The following is a 27,208-nucleotide window of genomic DNA, read 5'->3' on the forward strand; positions in this document are numbered from 1 at the left end:
TCGATGAATTTCCGAGGAAATATCCCGACGAAGTTCTCCCTCGGTATATTCCGAGGAGATTTCCGACAAACTAGTGATCCTCGGAATTTCCTCGGAAATTTGTTTCCTCGGAATTCCGTCGGAAAATTCCGAGGGATTTCCGAGGAAAGAAGAAATTCCGAGGAATTATTTTCGAGGACTTGTTTCGTCGGTATGTCGTCGGAATAACGTTATTCCGTTGAAATTCCGACGATTTTTTCCCTCAGTATCCTTGCTGTTTTCTTGTAGTGTCGTAGTCCGTAGTCGAGTGGAACATCAACTTCCTGTGACTCGAGATCTTCTTCACTTCCACCTCCTCACTCTATAAAAATATAAAATATCAGATATATATGTGTGTGTATATGTGTTATTATCACTCTCTGGACACAAAACAGTATAAATAAATATTTGCATATAAAAAAATCCGGCACCTTGTAAAGCATGAAACTCTCATGCATCTTTGCGCCTTCAAGCTGGACAGAGCCTTTCACTATTGCGAAAAGAAAACTTTGTATCAGCGGACTCTACATTCTTATTCAATAATCAAAACAGATTGAGATATTGCAACACAAACAAGTTAAGTAAGATGTGTTTTACTATTCTATATATTCACCACCACTCCAATAGTAATTTGGTAACGATAGTATTAAGGCTAGTATTCTACAGTAGTTAGGCTTCCGATTCCACAATGAAGAAGGGAGGAAATGTACGACAAGATAATATCAAATGCTGATCTCAGACTAGGCGATGGATTAAATTGAGCCGCAAGGCCGATAAGCATACCTTTACACAAAGTAAAAAGACTAAAAATGGAAGAAAATATGAAATAGGGATACATTTACCTAATGATGAAGAGCAAACAATGAGCATGAGGAAAAGGAAAGATAAGGGTCTGATCTTAAGAGGCATATTATATGGTTAATTACTCTTTGTTCGTTTAGGGGAGAATGTAATTAATTAAAGGAAAATGAGGAGAAATGGGTTTTGGTATGGAAAAGAGTGGAGAAGCCTAGTTTCCATTTTATAAACTGTCAGTTTTATGTGGTGGAAACTGTTTTGGTCCATATAGAATATGGTCGTGCTAGTGATGATGATGACCATGACTAAGATGGTTGCTTCTGTGTATGATAATGAAAACATGTAAAGCCCTTATCAAAATTAATAAGTTTATAAAATAAAAGAATATCACGTAAACATCGACATTGTTTATTGTGAAACAACCACACAAAAAGTTGAAAACAGCGGCACGCTAACATCAAGATGATGATGACGATATAGTAGCAAGAACTTTTATTTTTTAAAAGAGAACAATGACATGAAATCAGATGATATTGGGATAATGCATGCAATGAACCCACAAACCCTAGAAATGCTAAAGAAAGTCAACTCAGCTGTTGATTGTGTTACGTCTCCTAAAAAGGACACTTAACGCTTACCTATTTATATGCTTGTGGACAAACAAGCCCCACTTTTTTGCATGACATTGCCCACAATTTAGATGTTTAACATTTAATTATCTTCTAATTGTATGAATTAGACGATACCAAATGTACCGTATAAAAATACTTCGAGGTATACCGGTTATCAACATGGCTTGTTTTATTTTCGATACAAAACTTCTATGGACTATGGACAACTACTCCATCAATAACGTTTGAAACACAATGCATATGAATATGATCTTGCAAGTTGCAACCAAGTGAAATGCGAACATCGATTATTTGAATGTAAGCTGTGCAAAGCCAAACGATAAAAGGTTATTTATTGTGGCTCGAATTCGTAATGAGAAAATGCTATGATTGACGCAAGAAACGTAACATATTTCATCAGTTTAAAGTGGTCTACATTTTTTGACCATATATACACAAATGTTAGGGCTAAAGCTTTTTGGCTAATCTTGGCTTCCAAGTTCCAACTAAGCTTATCACTCTCAAATAGACTGATGGGTATAACTTTCACGTATAATACTATTTTTGTCACTATACATATACATATATATATATATACATTCGAAAATATAAATACAAATATTCAGTCGAAAATACATATATTCACTTCAGTATAAGAAATATATATATACACATTAGTACGTCTTTTCATGTGAATCTCGTGAAAAAAGACAGATTTTTTCATATGCATATTGAAAACATTAACTCAACATCTCTGTCTACAAAAATGAAAATTTGTAAATCAAACAGAATCGTAATGAGTTTGTTTTGTGGTCACTAAATGGAGAATATCTATTAACAAGCGTTTAGTGATAAAAAAAGTGATAAAAAACTATTAATAAGCATTTATATTCCAAATAATTTTAGAAACCGCTATAAGTGCGCATAGTGTAATGTTATCATAGTACCCTCCCACGGTACAGACCAGGGTTTGATATCTTGGATGCGCAACTTTTCATTTGAAAATAAATTAATATAATAAATTTTTGAAAGCAACTTTCGACGTTTTTGTTCCTACTTCCTCCTAACGTAGATTCCTTCCGTCAAAACAGATGTTAATCTTAAGCCGTTCGCAAGTTGGATCTCTTTCAGAAAACTTTTATTTTAAAAAGTTTGAGTATCTCCTTATTTTGATTGTGTTATATCAAATTTCAAGCTATTTAGTATTTACCTCCTCAGTGTTTACTCTCTTCTTTTTGTCAACGTCCTCCTCAGTTTTTAATAGGCATGGACGTTCGGTTTCGGTCCGGGTGATTCGGATTTTCGGATTTTCGGTGTTATGCTCATAAGTACCATTCGGTTTTTACTAACTATCGGTTCGGGTTTGGTTCGGTTCCTTCCGGGTTTGGTTCGGATCAGATTTAACCAATGTTTAAAATCGTACAAAAATATATTTTTAAAAACCTCGAAAATTGACCAAAATTTTTTTAAAATATATAAATTATTTACAAATCTAATTAAAAATTAGTTAAACTATCTAAATTAACTAAAAAGTATTAAAAATAACAAATAAAACAAACTACAAAAATATTTTGAATACTCTAAAATGTCTAAATCACCTTAATATATATAAAAACATTAACATATTTAACTAATTTCGGATATCTTCGGATCCTAATTCGGATTTCGGTTCGGTTCGGGTTATAACCAAAGTCCAAAGTAGTAAGTTCATAAGTCTCATTCGGATATTTTTGTAAAAAAGTTCGGATTCGGTTTCGGTTTTTTCTGTTCGGGTTAAGGTCGGTACTTCGGGTTGAGTTAAAAACGCCCAGGCCTAGTTTTTACAAATATTAGTTTTCTCTTCTTCTTTTTTAATTTATTTTACCTTTTGAAATTGATTTTCACTAATCAAATAAGTTTCTTCCGTATATCAAAGTGCTATTTATTCTAGAGGATATAAACTATTTTAGTCAGAAGCAATATCTTTCTCTAAAGGAAACGAGTTAATCATTTGGTATCATCGATTATTACCTATGTTTTTAACTTTTATGCCCACTGCTTTCACCACTTTCTTCCATACAGCTGTATTGTATTTTAGGTTGTGCTCATAAGTCAAGTTCACTTACCAACGCAATTGCATTCTGCTGCTAATTAGATAATTGGGTCCATTATCAAAAAGTAAGATGGGGAATATGGGATCATACCAAACTCGTACGTGATTATTCTTAGTTTTATTGCAGTTGATGATTCATAACGAACGTGAAATTATATACCGAGAGGTACACTACTTTTCAAGTAAAGACCGTACAAGTACTAAAATCTGAACACACTATTAATGCAATAATTTGATTTACATGTTCCTTTATCAATATATAACTGAAAATTTTCGCAAATTAAATGATAATGCGAAAATTCAAACTAATTATTAAATCTGTATAGCAGCGAATGTAAATTTTATAATGAATATGTATAAAAATTATTTAGTCAAAAAGTAAAACCGAAAAACATATAAACATGGTAGGCAATTGCTAGGCAGAAAAATAAATTGTTTTAAAATTGAATTTAGGTAAGTAATTATGGATTCATAAAATGTTAAGGGGCAGATTAATCCGTGGTACCAAACAATTGATAGTTACATATAAATAAAGAGAATAGTGGAATTAATCCATCCATTTCGGCCTTTACAGCTTTATAAGAAGTCAACTAAGATTGAGACAGACATAGCGAGTGGTAAGCCTGGGACGGATCGGATATCCGGGCAATTTTAAGGTATCCGGATCCGAATCCTTATCCGGCGGATCCATAATTTTATTATCCTTATTCGGATCCGGGGTTCTCGGATATCCGGGTGTCGGATATCCTTCTAAAAATTGTAATATCCGGCGGATATCCAGATCCGGATTTGGATCCTTAAAATAAATAAAATAATAATAATAATATATATAAAATATTTAAAATAATTTAAAAATAAAAAATATATAATGTTTTTAATTATTTCTATGTATAATATAAACATATATAATGTTTTTAATTATTTCTATGTATAATATTACAAAATTTACATAAAATTTACATATACTATTATAAAAATGAAAATATATTAAATAAAGTTAGTTTTTATATATAGATATTACTATTTTTGAAATAGTTATTAATAAAACTTAGGGATCCGGATATCCGGACTAAAAAATCAAGATATCCGGATCCGGATCCGGCTTTGACGGATCCAACATTTTATTATCCGGATCCGGATTCGGCCCCTCCGGATATCCGAATTTTCGGATCGGATCCGGATCGAATCTCGGATCGAATCCGGATCTCGGATAAAAGTCTCAGGCCTAGCGAGTGGCCTACAAATGTATAAGAGAAGTGCATCTTTTTAAGTGACCCATTATAGTGAGAGACCACTATCCCCAAAATCTTATTTTTAATTTAAGATCCTGTCTCCATAATACTATGTATTTTGACCTAATATCCACACAGTTCTAAAAAAAGGTAGTGGATTGCTCTTTTCCCTAGAGAGAATGTGAATGCTCCGGTGGTCAGCGTGAATCGAATCCATGTGGCTTCCCGTATTGGGGCCGAAACTCCCTCAAGTAATAACCACTGGATCAGCGCGCACTGGTTTCCACACGGTTCTACTCTTTACCCTTGAAAGTTTTAAGATTTAAACATATCTTAAAACTTTTGATTGCCATAAGAAAAACAAACACATAACCAGATACGCTTAACGCTTGACTTGCTATACTTTTTGACTAATTGGTTAAACTTGCTCGAGGATATGGGACGTAAGCTGGTCTCCCATGTGTTACCGCACGCGGTTAGCCAAACTCTGAGCTAAGGATGCCATGAGCGTCTTGACATGTGGTGGTGAATTTAATTGGTTAAACTTACAGCCAATGTTTTCTTTTTAACCGCCTGGTCAATGTTTGTAATACTTAACAATTCTCTTGACTAGTTATAGCTCTTCTGTCCACATCCACACAGATTATGCAACAATTTAAAGGTTATGTATGACTTTACAAATGAAAAAAAATTGAAATAAGGGAAAACATGAGTAGGAAATAAAATCAGTGTATCGCCGCGCTGTACGTAGTGATACGTCGGCAAAAATGTTGTGTTTAAATGTAGTGACGAATATTGTCATACGAAAAAGAGAAAACAATGTTCTTATTGAGCTACAGCATCAACGTAAGTGTCTTAAAAGTTAAATCTTACCATCTGCTGTGTCCAATGTCCACCACATATGTTATCATGGTTTAGTGACAAAGTTGGTTTAGACTTCGTTGGAAATCTGACGAAAAGGTCGAGTACAAAATCACAAACATAAATAAACCATTTATCACTGTTTTATTGCCTTTCTGATTGATTATTACAGGCTGGCTTTAACATTTTTTGTAACACCGTATCTAAAAATGTTCTCAATCACTCAATGCCTCAATGGTGTTATAATATGTCTAATCGCTGATTAAATTCTCTCAGCAATACATTTTTGGTTGCAGAAAGGGACAACAGAAGTTGCAGCAATAGTTGAGTTGGTGGGAACAATAACTTGCCACGATTCAGTATACTGCATGCATACAAACTAACCATAACGTTAACGAACACATCCAAAATTAATATTTTCATACATATTTACGACGAATAGTATCAGTATTTATATACTTTCAAAGTATTTCCCTTTGGAATTTCGGTAAGTTAGTCTCTTAACATAAAGTACAGACGCAGACATTTAAAATTAATTGAGTACGAAAAAAATCGTCGCGGACCACATTAAATGTGTTATAGACTTCGAGTGCTGGACAGTGATATTTTTCAACTCCACTTCTATCCTCAGAGTGGCTTGTCCTATTCCTCTCCGATGTTTTAGCTTATTTTCTATGATTTTTATTCAAACTTCCTCTTTTGTTTTTGGTAATGGAAGGATAGACTATGGTTCATTTGATGGAATTCCACATGAGTATGCCATCACAATAGCTATTAACAGTCCTGGTCCGTTGGTTTTTGGCGCCTAAAGCCCAATCCAACTATAAAAATATTTCACCTAAAAAACGAATTGAGTTTTGAACCCCGCCCTTTTGGTTAGACTAATAGCAGTGTCGACCACTACACTACAACTAACTTTAGAAATTTTTCTGCCCTATAAATATATAATATAATTTGGCCCCTGAAGCATGCGCGTTACCTGCTTTAGTCCAGGGCCGGCCCTGGCTATTAACGGTAACAATAGATTTGTTCAATGACTGACATTACTTATTAATTATTATAATTATGTTTCTAATTGTTTTAAGAAAAATGTTTTAAAAATAAAAATTTAAAGTTTATATATTTTATCAGTTAATAATGATAAATTACAAATTAAAAAAATTAAGTTGTCAAATTGATACTAGATCTCATCACCAAAAATAATTTATTTTTAGTATGTATAAGAAATTGAAAGTATGTCATCTGATAATGTATGATGTCAGAGAATGGTTTAGGAAATTTACTTACAGAAACTGCTAGAGGATTCTAGCAATAATACTAGTAGTTCTGTAAAATATAGAACTTAAACATATTAAAAATGTATGATAATGGGTTCAATCTCGCTGTATCAGTTGAACTTGGTGTTTGTTTGAAAACGTATGATTTCTGATAAGAATACAAATGCAAACGCAAACGCAAACAAACAATCAAAATCTGTCTATCGTTTACGTTTCAAAGGAGAGTGAGTTGAGACGTTCTTCCCCTTAACTTGGCTCTTTGGTAAAAGAGTAAAGCATGTGATCTTTACATCCGACGGGCCAAAACCCAATGACTAGTTCCCTGGGGTCTGACCACCAGTAGTAGTCAAACCCGGTTGCTCGCAAGGAAAATTAGATATTCATGTTGCCTGGCCACATGGATAGTAAATCTGAGTTAGCGCGAATTCAAATCCAGGTCCCTTAGGGACACTGAGACGCTATGCGCCACCCGACCACACCCATGTGGTTAGGCGTGGACGTTCGGTTCTTCGGTTCGGCTCGGATCGGTTCTTTGGGTTCTCGGTTCTTTCGGTTCTTGTAGTTTGGTAACCATTAGAGAACCATTAAAATTCCGGGACAGATCGGGTCGGTTCTTTCGGTTCTTGAATTTTGGTAACCATATTAGAACCAGAATAAAACGGTTCCAATTGGGTTCGGTTCTTAATGGTTACTTTACCCAACTTAATCTGATGTACTTGCAAATAATTGAATCAAAACCAATACCAAAATAGCATTCAAACGATTTTCTCATTCAGAAACCACAATCCAAATTGTGAGAATAAATTGATGATCAATAAAAAAAGGTAAAAGCGTAAGAGTATAAAATAAAGTATAAACTATAAAGATATTACGTAAAAGGTAATTATATAAGGGTTTTTATCCGGTTCTATATGGGTATTATTCGGTTCTCGGTTCGGTACGGGTTCGGTTCCGGTTCTTCGGGTATAAAATTTTAATACCCAATTGAATAATTTATAAATTTGGTTCAGTTCGGTTCAGGTTTTTTTCGGGTCTGTTCGGTTCGGTACTTCGGTTCCGGTTTTTTTGCCCACCCCTACATGTGGTTATCTTATAGTTTGAGCCAATCAAAATAATTATGTAATCTAAAAGAGTAATACAGTTCCCTTATTAAACAGACATGAACCTTTTTTTTTGACCCTAAAGACACTACACCATATAATATTCCTGTAAACAAAGGGCTTTAAGTTAATAAAACTAACAATGATCATTGCAAACAAAGCGTAATTAAACGCGCGTCTGGTGTGGTGGTATCATAGTACCCTCCCACGGTACTGACCCGGACTCTTTTCCATAGATGAGCATATTTATGTTGTTTCTATTATTAATCTGTGTGTTTTCATAAAATTCCTTTATATTTTAAACGAGGGCAATTTTTCTAAATAGACTATTTTCAAATTTTTGTCACAAAAATAGATCCAAAGAAGGAAAATGACCAAAAAATTTCATTTAATAAATAAAAAGACTCTAATACCTAGATATTTAAATATAAATTAAAAAAAATTATAGTTTTAGATTTTATGTTTTCAAATTCGAACTTTTTATATATATATTTTTTTTTAATATTTTTTTCGATTTTTTCCAATTTTTTTTTCAATTTTTTTTTTGTAATTCGAAAATACTTTTTGAAACTATTTTTCAAATTTTTATTTTCAAATTTTTAATATTAATTTTTTATTTTATAAAATTTTAAACCTCAATCCCAAATCTTCACCGTTAACTCTAAACTCTAAAGTTTGTATTAGTTAACCCTAAAAGTATAAGTGTATATTTACCTCTTTAATAAAATATTTTGGTCATTTTAATTTTTAGAATCTATATTTGTGACAAAACTTTTTTAGTACTATTTTAGGGTATTTCTCTTTGAACAAAACCACACCACTCTTTAATTAATCCGATATAACATAAAATAAGAACTATATATGTCAATCAAAAAGATGATAATAGTTAATTCACGGTTTAGTTTTTTTTTTTGAAACACACTTCATTTAATAGAAATTAGTTAAAGGTCATTAAAGCCTCACTTACACCCAACAACTGCTTTGCTACTAAATCAACAGCAAATTTTTTTTCTCTAGAAATCCATCTAAAAGAGATAGAATCAAACAAAACAGAGCAAAGTAGAATATCTGCGACTATTCCGTAAAGTTCCGGGACATCGTTGCCGTTTAAGATGCTGTTGATAAGAATTTTCGAGTCTGATTCCACCTGCAAGTTCTTTACTCCCAGTTCCACGCTTTTTTGAATAGCATCCCGTAATGCAAGTCCCTCTGCCATGAGAGGAGAGGGTACATTGTTCTCCAACCGTGAGAAGCCAGTTGACACATCATTCTGTGTTAAGATCCATCCCAGACCAGCTCGCGAAAGTGTTTCACTCCATGCTGCATCAGATCTAAGCATAGCACCTGAGACAGTAGTCACGTCAGCCTTGGTTGCAGACCTCACCTTTGGAGTTACTAATTGTCCTTCTTGCCGTTCCCTTGCCATCACTATAGCTCACGAAAGAGACTCCTCTGCTCTTCCTCTGATGTTTGAAAACACACATCTATTCCTGGATGTCCATAGTTCCCACATTATCCATGGCGCCAACTGACCTGATGAGATACCCGAAGGTGGTAGGCAGGTTTTATTCTTCACTTGGTTCTAGATTTCCCTTAAATCTAGCGTTCCGCTACTATCAACTTCTCTTGCGAAAGGAGATGTTTGCCAGACAGCTTTTGCATAATCACATTGATAGAACAGATGAATGATAGATTCTGGGCTTCCACATCGCTTACATCGAGAATCCACTCTAATATGTCGATCTTCTAGCCTCGTTCCTACAGGTAATGCTCCTCTCAACACTTTCCATATCAACATTTTGAATTTAGGTGCTGTTCTTAGGTTCCAGACTTCTTGATTCCAATTACCAGCTAGTTCTAAGTTCTCCGCATCATTTGTCTCATTGAAAGCAGCATGGTACCCTGATTTGGTTAAATATACTCCATTCTTTGTTCCCAACCAACATAGCTTTTCCAGAGCCCCCGACCTACTAGCTTTAATCTTGAGAATTTGCTCCTCTGCGAAAGGGCATATTTTTCTTATTCTGTCAGTATCCCACTCTGTCGAGTTTGGTATAAACAGGTCGGCCACTTTGACGTTTTAATCACTTTCCCGTGGTGGTCCCATCAGACATTGTTGCTGCTTCACATTAAGCCAGGGATCTTGACAAATATCAATGGTAGTTCCGTCACCCACAAGCCATCCTGAATTTCTCGAGGCCAAGTCTCGGCCAATTAAAATACCCTTCCATCCATGAGACTCAGAAATTCGGCTCTGGCATGTGAGGATGTTCCCGTCTGGGCAGTACTTCCCGGTGAGCACACGGCTAAGTAGGCACTGCGGGTTATTTATCAGCCTCCAGCTTAGATTGCCAAGAAAGGCATCGTTAAAACTTTCAAAATCTCGTAGCCCCAGCCCTCCTTTTTCTTTTGGTTGGGCCATTTTGTCCCACGCCACCCACGCCATCTTCTTATTTCCGTCTCTATCGTCCCACCAGAAACGAGTTACTGCAGATTGGATCCTTTTAATCAGCGAAAGTGGCAGCTTAAAGCATGTCATGGCGTCAATGGAATTGGAGAGAGCACACTCTTCAGCATTACGAGCTTTCCCGCTGTAGATAAGAACCGGTTAGACCACCCACTTGCCTTCTGTTTTATTCTGTGTACAATCCCGGTAAATATATCTCTCTTCCGTCTTCCAAACTGCTCCGGCAGTCCCAAATATTTCCCGGCACCTCCTTCTTTTTGGATCTGCAGATCATTCTTCACAGCCTGTTTCAGAGATAATGGTGCCTTTCGAGAGAATGTTATTTCAGATTTCTCAGCATTAATCAGTTGCCTGGAAGCAGCCTCATATCTAAGCAGAATTCCTTTTAGAGCTTCTCTACTTTTCTTGTCGGTTTTGAGGAAAAACATAGTATCGTCCGCAAATAAGAGATGGTTGATGTAAGGGCTTCCTCGAGCAACTTGGATTCCTTTTAAAGATCCATCTTCTTGTGCTTTGTTACATAATCCCGAGAGCACCTCACTACACATGATGAATAGATAAGGTGAGAGGGGGTCTCCTTGACGGATTTTCCTACTCGGTCGAACTCTTCCTCTAGGCGAGCCGTTGATGAGGAAAGAGTACGTAACAGAAGCGACACACTGCATAATCCAGTTTATCAAAACCGAATGGAACCCCATTCTATGTAGAACTGCACCGATAAAATCCCACTCAAGTCTTTCATAGGCCTTGCTCATATCGGTTTTAACCGCCATTGCACATCTGTAGAGTATGCAACACTTCATGTGTGATTAGCACATTATCCGAGATTGCTCTGCCGGGTACAAAAGCTGATTGGTTTGAGGAGATTATCGAGTCTAAAACTGGCTGCAGTCTCCTGGTAAGAATCTTAGACACGATCTTGTAGTATACATTGCAAAGAGCTATCGGTCTATAATCGGATACACGCTGAGGACTTGCGCCTTTTGGTATGAGTCGGATATTATAATTCATGGTTTAGTATATAGGAGAATTGGGCTGTATAACCTTCAAACAAATTATAATTCATTAGATAACTAAAACTCCTAACTTTCATCTACATTATATGTATTTATGTAATAATGCTATATTACCATTCAATTCAACATGTGTAACCTGCTAAGAATTATTAATTAAAAGAAATATTAAATAAATGATTTAATAGATTGTGGTTATCATTGGTGCACATCTCTTTCTCTTTTTCTTCCTCTTCTCCTCCAATCTCTGTTTCTTTTTCATACATACGAACACAAACCACTTCATCTCAAGACGAAAAAAGAGCATGGATTATGGGCTTGTGGAATTGAGTTTGGAGGAGAAAATGGCACCGTAGAGTATGACGAGGTGACGTCACGATTTTCTTTTTTGAGTTTCTTTAATTTTGTTGATCTTGATTTTTTTGTTGTTATTTAAATTGTTATAGTATGCTGTATTGATATGGTATGGTGAAGAATAATTACTCTGGACCAGTGAATGCGTGTATCACCATGTCTGCAAAAAGAGAAAGATGTGAAGAAGATGTACTCGCCGACTATACTATATGTAGTGAAAGAAAATTATAGTCTAGTACGATTCTTATATTTTTGTACCATTTGCAAGTATCAAACTAAATAGTATGCTACGTTGTTGTATTATTGTACCATCGATTGTTTGATAAATTCATTATTTATCAATTTCTAGTTTACAACTATACGTACTATACTATGTATTTTGTTCTATACTATTTGGGTTTATAGTTTATACTTGGTTTAGGGTTTAGTGATCAAGATTTAGGATTTAGTATTTGGAAGGTGGAGGTTGAGGTTTGAGTTTAGTGACCTTGTTATGTATGTTCCATTTAACGATTAATAAAGAGTGTTCTATTTTGTTCACCAATTTGTACTATACTATGTATTTTGTTCCATTCTATTTGGGTTGAGGTGGAGGTTGAGGTTTTGGTCATACCAATCACCACCCATTTCTCTCAAATCGGCGAGATTCAAACAACAGCGAAGGAGGAATCAGAGTGAAGAAGAAAGACCTAAACTTTCAGTGAAGGGTCACAAGAACGAATCTCCAGAAACAAAAAGGAGCCATCTTTTTTCTTGTTTTCGCCGCTTCACTCAAGACAAGACAGAGGGAGATTAGAAAATGACCAACACAACCAATACTTTTTTTCTCGGTTCGAGTTGGTTCGAATATCTTTTTCAATGTGGTTTTGTTTATGCCTAGCCATATACAGTAAACTATCAGAACCACCCAAACATATTTGAAAATGATCGGTATAATCGAATTCAATATTTTAATTTGGAGTATTTAAATAATTATTAATATAACTATTATTTTAAGTATGCATTTTTATTTTGAATATTAATAATTTTTCTGTTCGGAGGTCTATTTAGATATTATGTTATATTTAGACCATGTTCTTTTTTTGTATTCATCCATTGAATCTAGATGCAAATTAATATTCAAATGTTATTCGTTTGGATACTATTGAATCAGTATCTAGATATCATATCCCAATGCAAATAATAATTGTAAAATGAAAAATGTTTTAGATACGATATAGAAAAATTATATTTATATTTAGATGTTGTATTTAAATGTTCCTCAACGCAAGTTATCATCACTAAGACCAAGCCATTGGTCACTTGTTCGTAGCTCTTAATTTAGCCTCAAACTCTGATTACACAAAGTCTTCTTTATAGCTTTTAGGGCTATGGATTTGTGGATGCTCTCCATCAAGACTAGTTTGTTCTTGAATACATTACCCTTAACACGCATGTGCTTTTCAATTCTACTCTTTGTATTCTTCAGGAGACGCTTTAGAACACGCATCCATAGGACCTTTGTTGCCAACCTAGCCTTTTAACCTTTCAAGACCTGTAAGAACATCCTTAAATTCATCTGCGTTCTCAGCAGAGATAGTGAGATCTTTCTCCAGCTTAAAACTTTGAGCAAGCAAGTGGTCCACACGATAACATGTTCCAGTTTTCATATCCTTGGCCGCAAAAATACTGAATTTATCAACATTCCTTGAGAACAATTTCCGGTGTCACACATGAGGATCTAACTTTCAGTTATTAACTTATGTTTTAATTTATTTAACTTACGACTTGATTAATTTGTCTAATTTAAACATTCCTCAGTAATAAGTTAATAACTTTTTTTTTCTGATCAACCATAAATTCTAACCAAATGTTTTTCATATTTAAATTATCAAGAAGTGATAAGGAAATATAACAGTTGATCTTTGCAATATCACTTTGTTATTGAGCTGAATTGGGCTAAATTTTAATACTGGTTAATTAAGGGTATATTAGTAATTTTAACAAACAGTTTCTTCCCTTTTAACAAACATATTCATCCTTTTAACGTTGTCATTTATCTTCTCCAAACAAGAAAAAAAAAACTAGAGCTATCTCTTAGAAAAAATGATGTTTTTTGTGAAAATTTTCTTTTCCAAGCCTATTTTTGGTGTTGGTGTTGTGTGGGTGTGCTTGGGTCAACGTTTGTTGTCACACAAAACATGTCTTCAAGAGCACAAAAAGATGTGGAGAGGGAGAAAGCAAACACCTTCTTCCTTGCACCTTTTTCCTTGCACCTTCTTCTTTTTAATGTCGTCATTTCTCACTCTCATCTCTCAGAAAAAATGATTTCTTTCATAAAAAATCTTCTTTCCAAATCTAAGAATGTTCTTGTTGGTGTTGGTGTGGAGAACATACAAGAAAGTCTTTTTATTAAATAAATATTATTAAGTGAACTAATAGCATAGATATGTATGTACAGCTTAAGCATGAAAGAATCCTTGTATGGAATTGTTTAGTCAAATCTACACTCTTTGTTTAGCTAGCAAATGTAGCTAAACCTTATGCACAAGTATTGTTCAACAAGTTTTTTTTCTCTTTAACATCTCCATCTTTCTCTCTTAATTTGTTTGTCATCAACAAAAAAAACTCTTGATTTTTATAACATCCAAAATTATTATGGTTGTCAGTTTTAAGTTTTTTTCATAAACAGCCTTAAACATTGTTTAATCATCTAAATAACATATTTTTTTTGTTTATTAGCATATCTTCTGTTTATAATATTGTTTGTCATATTATGTTATTTACTTTTATATGAATTTAGTTAGGAATATATCGATGGAGGCAATACCTCATCTTGATTCACATACAAAAGGATGCTTAAGCAAATGTATGCTTAAAGAGCATCCAAGCAAACAAGAAACGACACCAAATCTCTAACACATTTTGTTCATGTTGCTTCTTATCTTGATAGATTAATCATATCATCGTGTACTAATGTTATGTTATCTTGTTCTTTTGAAATCATATGTCCATTAAATCAATGAGTTTTCATCGGAAGTCTTTGGCACAATAAAATATTTATGTTATTCCATTTAGTCTGTAGCAAGAAATCGTATAATCTCAAATCAAGAGACGGTTTATAATTCGTTAGATCATGTTCAATGCGGGAATGTTGCATTTGAGTTAGTAATATACTACAAGACTTTTGATAAGTTGTCTTTAGAGGAACAAGCCCATTTTTGTTTCCTTACAATATATATACAGCATCAACATAATTATGACACACTTGTTACAAAAAAAAATATACAGTAGTCAGTAGTTGTTGTTCACATCTGAAATTCGGGTGATTGTTAAATGAGCATTGCCCATCAGAACAAGTGTATAGGTCTGATGGGTATGCATACACTTTTCTTTGAGTAACAAGTCAACAAAGTTTGCTTTTCTACGTGAGCAAATGAAAAGGGTGGAAACTTCACCTGAAAACAAATTAATCACGACATAAGTGATGACTGGTATGTGCTTTAGAAGTGCCGTAGAATTTTTCTGCAGGAAATTTTTTTTCTAAACACAAATATTCTTATTCAAAGCAATTATTTCAGGTTGCTTCCAAAAGAAATAATTCCTAATTACGGTGATCATGTCAAACCTTAGCACCCGGCTCTGGTCCAGGCCCAAAACTTCGTTAAGTCCAACGTTTTCTAGGTCCAAGAGACGATAAATATCCTACCTACATGTAAAATATAGTACAATTTACCTCCCCAAAAACTGGTTAGTATGTATGTGCCGTGACGCAAGTGGTTATGCTTTGTGACAAGAAAACTCGAATATCATGATTTTCTTTTATGTTATAAATCTTTGGGAAATGGGGCAAGAATGTTAATTTGATAATATTATGAAACAATTATTATGTTTATTTTAGAAAACAAAAAACTGTTCAAAATTATTTTAAAAACTAATTAACTAAGTTAAAAAAGAAAAATCAAATGAGACAAAGAGTCCCTAAGGCTAATGAGCAGAAGTACAACAAGATGGGATGTAATTATGATCAGACGGTCTAAGCCTAAGAAAAATCAAATGAGACTAAGAGTCCCAAATGTTTAACCGCGTAGTCTATGGCTTGCATCATTGCTGTACTGAATGGTATTGGGGATGACTGAACCACGTAATGAGAGGAAACTGATTTCTCTTTAGCGACTTCGAATTCATCCTGTTTTAAATACGATATTATTTTACCTTCATAGCTTAGCTTAAAATTGGTTTCATCAAACAAAGCAGGAGCCTTCGCATTATCGTTCTCTGTACGAATCACAATTGTTAACTGCATCTGCATGACTCTAACTATGTCATACCTGGTTCAATAAAAGCAAAGAACACAAGAAACCGATCTCTAATGCTCAAGATTTCAAGAAAAAAAAAAGGAGGAAGAGTTGTGGAAACCCGTTACTTTAAGAGGTCGAGGTGAGCATACTCAACACTAATGATGGGAACTCGCGGGTGAATCACCATTAACCAACAAAGATTACATTGCCACCAATTATCACAGCAATAAAGATGATGGCACACCAGATGAAAGGGCTTGTAGCATGGGTAGATGACAATCTGGGCATTATTATGTGGCTCTTGGACTTGGGTTTTGGTTAAGGATTGATGAGACAGCATCAGGGCTGCAACCAACTTCTTAGCTTTTTGGTGAGAGGTTTGAGAAAAGATATAGGTACTTGACATTAATTGTTGGGGAAAGCCTTGGTATCTTTCTTTCCTGGCTTGTACTCTAACAATGTCAATTTCATAGATTTCGATGAATCAGATTTTGTCAGTCTCAGTTCCTCCTATATCTGGAGTAGATCTCCACATTGTTTGGCCCCTTACACATTCCACCTCAAAATATTTCTGAGTCTTGGTTTTGGATTTTGAGTCTGTTTTTCTTTTCTATTACACCACACAAAGTGAGAACAGAGAATAAAGCAAGCAGTTACAATGTTGCTATGCATCATGCAGAACAATGAAGATAGCAGATGGATCATTTACCTCATTTTTTCCTTACCATATTATACATTAAGATTCCTCATACAAATTCTGTTGGGATTATGAAATCTCATGTCCAACTCTTTATTATCCTATTAGTACGATATTGTCCACTTTGGATCTTAGAGGCTGACCCGCATGGATTTACTTTTGGTTTTCTTTCCAAAATACCTCGTACTAATCAGAGTTGGACATCTTTTTATATATTAGATTTGTCTAATTTCCAGTGTGGGATTTAGATTGATATCTCACATTCTTCCCCCCTCCCCCCCCTCCTTAAACTAAGGACCACACTCATACCAATTGTTGGGATTGTAAAATTCTATGTCCAACTCTTTATTATCCGATTATTAGTACGATATTGTCCATTTTGAGCCTTAGAGGTTTGCGCCTGCATGGATTTACTTTTGGTTTCTTTCCCAAAAAATCTCATACTAATTAGAGTTGGACATCTTTTTATATATTAGATTTTTGTTTGTCTAATTTTCAATATGAGACTTAGATTGATATCTCACAAATTCAGTTGGGTAGCTTCAGTCTCGCATATTGTAAAAAAAATGTTCAAGGACCAACACCAATAATTGTCTTGCCCCATAAGGCCGTAACTCAGTATTCTTATCTAGAAACATCCCGCTACTTTCGGATCTTTCGTGCAAATTTCTACTTACTTTCAAGCTTCCTTTGAGATCTTACATGAGCCCTTTTAATGAAACAAGTCACCCATGATTTTCATGTGTTTCTCGTTTTCTTACTTTCAATTGGTTGATTTCCATCAATTTAGGATGATTACCAGCAAACAGGTTGTGCCATATGAGCCCTTTTTTTTTTGGCAAATTTCCAAAATAGCACATTTCTAAGTTTATATCACAAAATAGCACTAAATAACTAAAATGACCAAAATAGCACCTTTCTAAGTTTATCCTTTGAAAATTTTAATTTTTTTATTTTTCAAAATTTGAAATCTTATCCCCAAAACCTCATTTCTCAACTCTAAACCCTAAACTCTAAACCGTAAACCCTAAACTCTAAACCCTAAACCCTAAACCATAAACCCTAAACCCTAAACTCTAAACCCTAAACCCTAAATTCTAAACCCTAAACCCTAAACCCTAAACTCTAAAATCTAAACCCTAAACCTTAAACTCTAAACCCGAAATCCTAAACCCCACCCTTTAACTTTAAACCCTAAGTTTGTGACTTTTGATAAAACATTAAGTGCTATTTTTGTGAGTTTTGACCTTGAGTGGTAGTTTGGGAACAAAAACTTGATTTAGTGATATTTTTGTCTTTTTCTCTTTTTTTTTCTTCGCTTTCATCCCAAGTAACCACGTTTACTTTCCATTTTTGATTTACTCATCCAACGAAATTGATTAAAAAAACATGGACTCTCTCGACTTTTGATTTGAAAAAAAACAACTAAAAAGGCCAAGTTGAGTTATGTATTCGAGGAAAACTACCTACCAAATTGATGGAATTCATATCAGTTTATAACAATTTATAAATTAACCTATGAATTCATATGCCTAGAATCTCATGTCAATACCGAATCAAATCTACGTCTTAGGGTTTCAAATATTCCTGGTTATTTTACAGCGGAAAAATGAATAAAACAAATCGAAGTTTCTTAGCACTCCAAAAGTCGTGCCTCTACCGGTATCCACACGCACACAATCTGAATTAAAATGGGATGCTAGTACCGTTGATATCATATCTCGAAACTCGACGAACACCTTCGTCTATGTTGGATCTCTTTAGTTACTTGGCTAAGAAGAAACTATTTTCTTCTTTACTACGCACACGTTCACTTGTCTCACACAGATGTTATTGTGTGTGCGACCAAGTATATATATATATATATATCCCACTTTGCTTCATTAAGCAAGGCTATATATAAATAAAAGGCACATGACCTAATTCATTTAGGTTTACTAATGGACCGTGTCATTATATTAATAATCTCAACTCGCCCCATTATAATTATAATCTTAATCACATTAAGATAATTCATGTCCAAATAAATATATATACATTAACATATAATATATCTATCATATATATATTATATCTTCCAACATATTTATTATTCAGTTTGCTCAGATGTGTGATCCTATAGGATCATATAATATTAGCAATGAATTCTTAATTCATAGATCATAAGTGGTTTCTAACAAAACATTACAACCACCTAATATTATATGATAGTCGAATCTCGACGTTACGACTTCTACTAGAGTTAGTACAATAGATTTCAGGACATTCCCAACAATCTCCCACTTGTACTGGAATCATCCATTCTCATAATCCCTTTGTATCTATATCTCGATCTCAGCATAAGGCAAGAACTAGTGTCATCCTTATTAAGCTAGATCATGTTTATCGAACTCTGATTTATACTGATAAACAAACGACTGACATTCACCTCGTTTGAGCACGGCCATGCATTTCTCAGTATCAAATCTTTGATAGGCCCATAGATATTTATCTCCCGTTATTTAAGAGGGACAAATCCCATCTTGTTCCATCCATGTTCCTTACAAACTTCATAGAACACCTAATCAATGTCTTTATAATCACCAGTTACGGCTGACGTTTGACAAGGTCAAAGTGAACTAATCTACAAGTAAAGACTCATGACGAACTCAGGTCTAAGGACTATACTCTATAGTCGTAATGAGAAACTCTTATGACACTCATATAACAATCTTATCATAGCAGGTCAGTCCGATACTGTGTTCCCCAACACATATCTATGTGATTGACTTCAATACCACATATTGAATGACTCCATGAAACTTAGTCATCAATCACCTCACATACTAGTCATTTTCGGTTATTAATGTCCCAAGTTAACAACCTTGACTAGGGACCTCAATAATTTATAGCATCTTTCACTTATAAAGTTTCATGATCAAGTCACGTACTTGATGACCTATAAGAATGATATAAATTATTTTGGGACATTTATTTAATTATCCAATAATCAAATAAATCTGAAATAATTTCATTTGTTTGAATACATAATCAAATGTATATCAATATGAACATCATATCATACACATAAAGCCTCCCACTAAAATCAAGATCACAACTTAAGATACTTAATACCCATGGCTGCAGTATGACTCTCATACTTAGGCCATGGAAGAGGCTTGGTCAATGGATCAACAACATTTGCATCCATTGAGACTATCCTATGGTGCTTTGCTTGGAACTCTTCTAACCCACTACTCTACATTAAGACAAAAGATGAAACCAACTTGTGATCGAAAATCATCTTTGTCAGTTTGAAAAACTGGCATCGTTGTAACCACTTACAATAAGCTCATAAATTCTTCCATAGACCAAGAATTTATCCTTAGTATTTCTCAAATACGTGAGGATATTCTTGACTGTTGTCCAGTGACTTTCACCTATCGACTCGTCATGCTCAAAGAACATGCAACATCTGGACGAGTACAAATCTGGCATACATGATAGATCCTTTAGCAGAAGCATATGGGATTTTACTCATGCGTTCTCGCTCATCCTGTGTCGAATGACACTGAGTCTTGCTAAGAGTTATGCCGTGAGACATTCTTGGAATCATGCATTTTGAATCTATGTAAGACCTTATCGATATAAGTATCTTGACATAATCCAATAGTCTTATTTAATCTATCTCTATAGATTCTTATTCCAAGGATATACGTAGTGTTGATATGCCTTGAATCTGGATGTTACATCTAGGCGATGGATGTTACATCACGTATATCATACCGACTCGGTTGCATCAAGAGCGTTGCATCAAGTTATTATGGATGTTACATCTGATCGTGGGCTTAGGCCCATGAGTTCATAAAGTCTAGGGTTTTAGATACAGGATGCTACTATATATATCTTGTATTTGAAGTAACCCTAAAGTTGCACTTTGTGAGCTCAATATCGCCTCCAATAATAAGATCTCTCTTTGCCCGTGGACGTAGCCCTAGGGATGAACCACGTTAAATATATGTGTCGTAGTTACATCACTTTTATTCATCTGTTCCTTCTCACATCCGTTACAACAAACTGGTATCAGAGCTCGGGGTTTGTGATCCGGTGAGAAGATGTCTGGAATAATCGCGAAGATCGACAAGTTTGATGGGAGAAATAGCTTCAGTCTTTGGCAGATCAAGATGCAGGCGTTATGAAGCAACAAGGCATCTGAGGATCATTGTCAGAGAAGAAATCTGAAGCAATTGATTTGGAGGCTCTGAAAGAGAAGTCGTTCTCAACAATTTTGTTGTGTCTAGCAGACGAGATTATCACCGAAGTATCGGATGAAAAAATGGTTGCTAGTTTGTGGCAGAAGTTGGAGAGTTTGTACATGACAAAATCTCTGAAGAACAAGCTACTTCTGAAGCAACGCCTCTTTGCCTTGCGACCATCTTGAGAAGCTAAATTCGATATTACTGGAGCTGCGTAACATCGATGTTAAGGTGGAGGATGAAGACGCGGCACTAATCCTGTTGGCATCTCTGCCGAACTCCTTCGAGAACTTCGTGCAATTGTTCATTGTTGGCAAAGATACAGTGAAACTGGAAGAAGTTGGATCGGCGTTTCATAGTCGGGAATTGCGCCATAAGGCATCCAGCTCCGGGACATACAATCAAGCATCGGGGTTGTTTGTCAGTGGTGTGAAGGGACATGGGAACATAAGGACTTCGAAAGATAGGAAGTCGTTTCCAAGGGGTCCTAAAGCATCTGATATTTGCAACTATTGCATAGAGAAGGGACATTGGAAGTCATAGTGTCCCAAGATGAAAGAGCAACGGTTTGGGTCTGTTGCAGTAGCTGAGGATGAAACCAAGTCTGACGACGACATCGCTCTTGTTGTGCACGGACACACACACTCTTCTGATGTGTGGGTTCTTGATACGGGAGCATCCTACCATATGACACCGAGGAGAGAGTGGTTTTCAGAGTACACAGAGGTACTTGACAACAAGATTAAGATGGCAAACGACTTTGCCTGCAAGATTGTTGGGATCGGCCCAATCAAGCTCAGGACACATGATGGTAGATTCTGCACATTGAACAAGGTTAGGCATGTTCCATCAATGACAAATAATTTGATATCAGTGAGTCTTCTGGACAGCAGAGGGTTCAAGTATTCGGATGGCGATGGAGTTCTGAATGTCTACAGGGGTTCTGATGTGATTCTGAAGGGTTTCATGAACGGTACTCTGTATTTGCTGAAGGGTACAACAGTTACCGGTTCAGCAAATGTTGCATCGCCAGAGATCCCAGAGAAAGATATGACTAAGCTATGGTATATGAGGCTTGGACATATGGGTGAGCGTGGGATGCAACATCTGTCGAAGAAAGATATGCTTCATCCTGATATTGGTTTGGAACTCTGCTCGGAAGAGTTCAAACAGTTTTGTAAGGATGCAACATCTGCCAAGCATCTTACAGACAGGGGAACACCACAGTGGGATGGTGTTACAAAATGGATAAACTAGATAATGCTACAGAGAGCGATGTGCATGCTCTCGAGTGCTGGTTTGGAGAAGCGGTTTTGGGCTGAAGCTGTCAACACGGCTTGCTTCTTGATAAATTTTGGTCCCCACACAGACATCGAGTGCAGGATACCTTCTGAGGTGTGGTCAGGTAGATCTGCTAAATATTCACTTTTAAGAGTGTTTATGGGCTACGGTGATGGAGTCAAGAGATACATGGTCTGGTCTCCATCAGAAAACCGAATGGTTCTAAGCAGGAATAGTGTCTTCGATGAAGCATCTATGGTTAGAAGCTCAGGGTCCAGTTCACAAGCAGAAAAGGGTACCACTGATAAACAGGTGGAGCTGCAAGATGATCATGAAGTGATCGATGTGAAGGCACACACAGAAAATCAAGAGGAGCGTGTAGAAGATGTTCAGTTGGAGTCTACGAAGATTCAACCGCTTGATGTTACAGAGTGTAGCACCGTGAAAGATCGACCAAGAAGGGTTGATGTCAGGCCACCAGAGAGATATCACTTTGATGATATGGTGGGTTATGCACTTCAGGTTGCAGAGGAAGTGGATGCGTCATCCACTTACATGGAAGCTGTTTCTAGTCCCGAATCTGAGAAACGGCATGTTGCAACGAGAGACATGGAGTCTCATCAGAAGAATCATACATGGGATTTGGTCACATTACCATCGGGGAGGAGGGATGTTACATACAAGTGGGTCTTCAAGATAAAGGTTGAAGCATCATCGGCAGAAAGAGTTAAGTATAAAGCTCGGATTGTTGCAAGAGGGTTCAGTCAGAGAGAGGGAGTAGACTACAATGAGATGTTCTCACTTATGGTCAGAGATACTTTCATCAGAGTGTTGCTAGCACTGGTAGCACGTCAGGACTTGGAGCTTAAGCAATTTGACGTGAAGACAGTGTTTTTTCATGGAGAGCTAGAGGAGATATACATGACTCAGCCAGATGGTTGTCGAGTTCCTGGAAAGGATGACTATGTGTGTACGCTTCAGAAGTCACTTTGTGGATTTATGCAGTCTCTCAGACGATGGTACAAGAGATTCGACAGCTATATAATCAAGTTGTGCTACATCAAAAGTCCTTTTGATTGGTGTGTGTACGTGAGTAAGTTTAAGGATGCGACGTTCATCTGTCTGGTACTCGAAGTGGATTACATGATGATAGCTGAGGAGAAGTGTGACATCGAGAAGCTGGAGCTTTTGGGTTCTGAAGTTGAGATGAAGGACTTGGGTGCAGCAAAGAAGATTCTAGGGATGGAGATCTTCAGAGATAGGGAGAAGGAGTTGTTCTTGTCACAGAAGGCCTATATTAATGAGGTGTTGACAAGGTTTGTGATGTCTTCAGGTAAACCTATCAGTACTTTGTGCACTGCAAATGATCATCTCACCATGTATATGGTTTAGCCCGTTAAGGCATTTGGCCCGTTGGGGCATCTGGTCCGCAAAGACATCTGGTCCGTTGGGGCATCTGGTCCGCAAGGACATCTGGTTCGTTGGGGCATCTGGTCCGCAAGGACATCTTGTCCGCAAGGATATCTGGTCCGTTGGGATGTCTGGTCCGTTGGGACATCCGGCCCGTTGGGGCATCTAGTCCGTTGGGACGTCTGGTCCATTGGGACATCTGGCCCGTTGGGGCGTCTGGTCCGTTGGGACATCTGGCCCGTTGGGGCGTCTGGTCCGTTGGGACATCTGGTCTGTTGGGACATCTAGTCCGTTGGGACATCCAGCTGATGACGAACGTCTGGCTCTAGTTGAGCATTTGGCCGTTAAAGGGCGTCTGGTTTGTCATAGCAACACATCTGGTCTTAAGGGACATCTGAGGCAAAGAGAGCGATGGTACATTTGGCGTTAAAGAACGCATCTGGTACATTTGGCGTTAATGGCGCATTTGGCACTTGAAAGTGCATCTTGTACATCTGGCGCTGATGGCGCATCTGGTACATCTGACGCATATAAACGCATCTGGTACATCTGGCACTTGAAGGTGCATCTGGTACATCTGTTATTGGGAGGATTCAAGTCAAGGTTGAGATTTGTTGATATGCCTTGAATCTGGATGTTACATCTAGGCGATGGATGTTACATCACGTATATCATACCGACTCGGTTGCATCAAGAGCGTTGCATCAAGTTATTATGGATTTTACATCTGATCGTGGGCCTAGGCCCATGAGTTCATAAAGTCTAGGGTTTTAGATACGGGATGCTACTTCATATATATCTTGTATTCCAAGTAACCCTAAACTTGCACTTTGTAAGCTCAATATCGCCTCCAATAATAAGATCTCTCTTTGCCCATGGACGTAGCCCTAGGGGTGAACCACGTTAAATATATGTGTCGTAGTTACATCGCTTTTATTCATCTGTTTCCGCATCTGTTCCTTCTCACGTCCGTTACAACACGTAGCTTTTCCCATGTCTTTCATTAAGAAACAACCTCAAAGTATGTCATCTACATACAACACCAAGGAAAACTGCGCTCCCACTAGTCTTCTTGTAAACACAAGGTTCTTCTTTATTTCTAATGAAATCAAACTCTTTGATTGCCTCATTAAAACGAATATTCCAACTCTGAGATGCTTGCTTCAAGCAATATATTGGAGTCAGGGCCCATCATAGCTTCCTCAAAGGACGTAAGTTCATCACTCTCTATTATCAATAGATCATGTTGATCTGTTACCCAAACCTCATATCTATCAGGTTCGTGACTTGTCTTTTCGGACCTACGCACTTCAGGTTCCACGGGTGTAGTTTCTACGATTCTTCGTAAATCTAATTGATCATCTTCCTAAGATGATGAAACCATCTCCTGTGTATCTCGAACTTCTTCGAGTTGTACTTTACTCCCACTGTTCTTCTAAGAAAGAAATTCTCTCAAGAAAAACACCACTATGAGCAACAAACACTTTGTTCTCGGTGGGGTAGTAAAAGTAATAACCTTTAGTTTCTTTAGGACAACCAATGAAGTAGAATTCATCAGATTTAGGTCCAAGCTTATCAGTAAACATACGTTTGACATAAGCATTAGAACCTCAAATTATCAGAAAAGACAGATTTGGAACCTTTCAAGTCCACATCTCATATGGAGTCTTCTCAACTGATTTTGATGGACATCTATTCAGCGTAAACACAGACGTTTCTAGAGCTTATCCCCAAAAAGATGGTGGAAGATCTGCATGACTCATCATAGATCGAACCATATCTAATAAAGTTTGATTTCTCCTCTCGGACACACCATTCCATTGTGGTGTTCCTGGAGGAGTGAGTTGTGAAACAATTCCACATTCTCTCAGATGATCATTAAACGCTTGACTCAAATATTCTCCACCTCGATCAGATCGAAGAGCTTTTATTTTCTTGTCAAGCTGATTTTGTACTTCATTCTGAAATTCTTTGAACTTTTCAAAAGATTCAGACTTATGTTTCATTAGATAAACATAACCATATCTACTGAAGTCGTCAGTAAATGTAATGAAGTACTGATAATTTCCCCTAACATTTATATTCATTGGGCCGCATACATCAGTATGTACAAGTTCCAATAAGTCTTTGGCTCTTTCACTTTGTCCAGTAAAATGAGCCTTAGCCGTTTTACCCAATAAATAAGATTCTCATTTTTCATATGATTCATAATCAAATGAGCTCAAAAGTCCATCACTATGAAGCTTTTGAATGCGTTTCTTATTTATGTTGCCCAAACGACAATGCCAAAGAAAATTCTGATTTGTGTCGTTAGACTTGAATCTTTTGGTACTGATATTATAGACAGGCACGCTTTGGTCTAGAATATAAAGTCCATTCTCTAATGGACCGCTACCATAAAAGATATCATTACGATCAAAGGAACAACACGTGTTTTTTTTGATCGAAAACTGAAATCCTTCCAAATCCAAACAAGGAATGGAAATAATAGTCCTACTTATAGCAGGTACATAGTAGCAATTCTTAAGTTCTAAAACCAAGCCTCAAGGTAAAGATAAGTGAAGTGTTCCCACGGCTAATGCAGCAACTCTTGCTCCAATTCCCACGCGTAGGTCCACTTGTCCTATCTCCAAAATTCTACCATTTCTTAAGCCATTCATACTCGTACAAATATGAGCACCACAGCCGGTATCCAATACCCAAGAAGCAGAACCAGAAGTAGTAACATTTACTTCTATAACATAAATACCCCTAAACGATGTTTCAAAAGTCTTTTTCCTTTTCAGATCTTCCAAGTAGGGTTTAAACTCTTACTTGAGAACAATTCTCGGGTTTCGATACCATTGGAGGAAATTTGATCCATTCAATTTGTCCTTCTTAAGGGCATATTGGAATGAAAATGGGTTGTGAGGAGTTAACATTGCTGGAATAGAAGAATATGAAATATTAATATGATGTTCAGAAATTATAGAAATCTCAACAATTAAGAAAACTCATATTATATTCAAACAATTTCCTCAAATGAATATAATAATCCAAGATCCATATTTCACTAAAATTCGAGTGAGCTTTGGCTCATCGCCCGAATATTTAGCTATTTAAGAAAGCAACACTTTGCTAATTATATCAAATATAATTCTTGGTTGTTAGACGACATCTTATGTCTTATCCAACCTATGTCTCTAAGCCCAAAACCGTTTTGATAGCCTAGTCAAGTAAACCAGTCTTCTATTCATATGGTAACTGTTACCATCTACCTCACTTATGTAATTGCAGACATCTTGCTTTGACAAACCCATCTTACAACGAAACAAGCTTTGATAGTTGATAAAATTGGATAGACATCAAAAGTACTTGAAATTAATTGAGGAACAAATTTTAATTCAATTTTAACTTATATTTAAAATTTATATCTAATATAAATATAAATATAACTAATACATATCTTATGTGTATTTTAATTGAATTATAAATAATTGTAT

General features: G+C 36.1%; 1 protein-coding gene and 1 pseudogene across 1 annotated transcript; both read right to left on the minus strand.

Moving 5' to 3' along the window:
• Positions 1 to 8,926: 8,926 nt before the first annotated feature.
• Positions 8,927 to 9,415, minus strand: LOC106403396. Its single transcript, XM_013844230.2, has one exon. The coding sequence runs from the start codon at positions 9,413 to 9,415 to the stop codon at positions 8,927 to 8,929; it is 489 nt and encodes a 162-aa protein (XP_013699684.2).
• A 6,429-nt stretch (positions 9,416 to 15,844) lies between these two features.
• LOC125582186 lies at positions 15,845 to 17,680 on the minus strand (annotated as a pseudogene).
• Between the last annotated feature and the right edge of the window lie 9,528 nt (positions 17,681 to 27,208).

Source organism: Brassica napus, chromosome C2 (genome assembly GCF_020379485.1).
Source record: "Brassica napus cultivar Da-Ae chromosome C2, Da-Ae, whole genome shotgun sequence".
NCBI lineage: Eukaryota > Viridiplantae > Streptophyta > Magnoliopsida > Brassicales > Brassicaceae > Brassica > Brassica napus.

Excerpts from the sequence above, each read along its gene's own strand:
- LOC106403396 (XM_013844230.2), bottom strand. The coding sequence starts at position 9,415 with ATGGCAAGGGAACGGCAAGAAGGACAATTAGTAACTCCAAAGGTGAGG.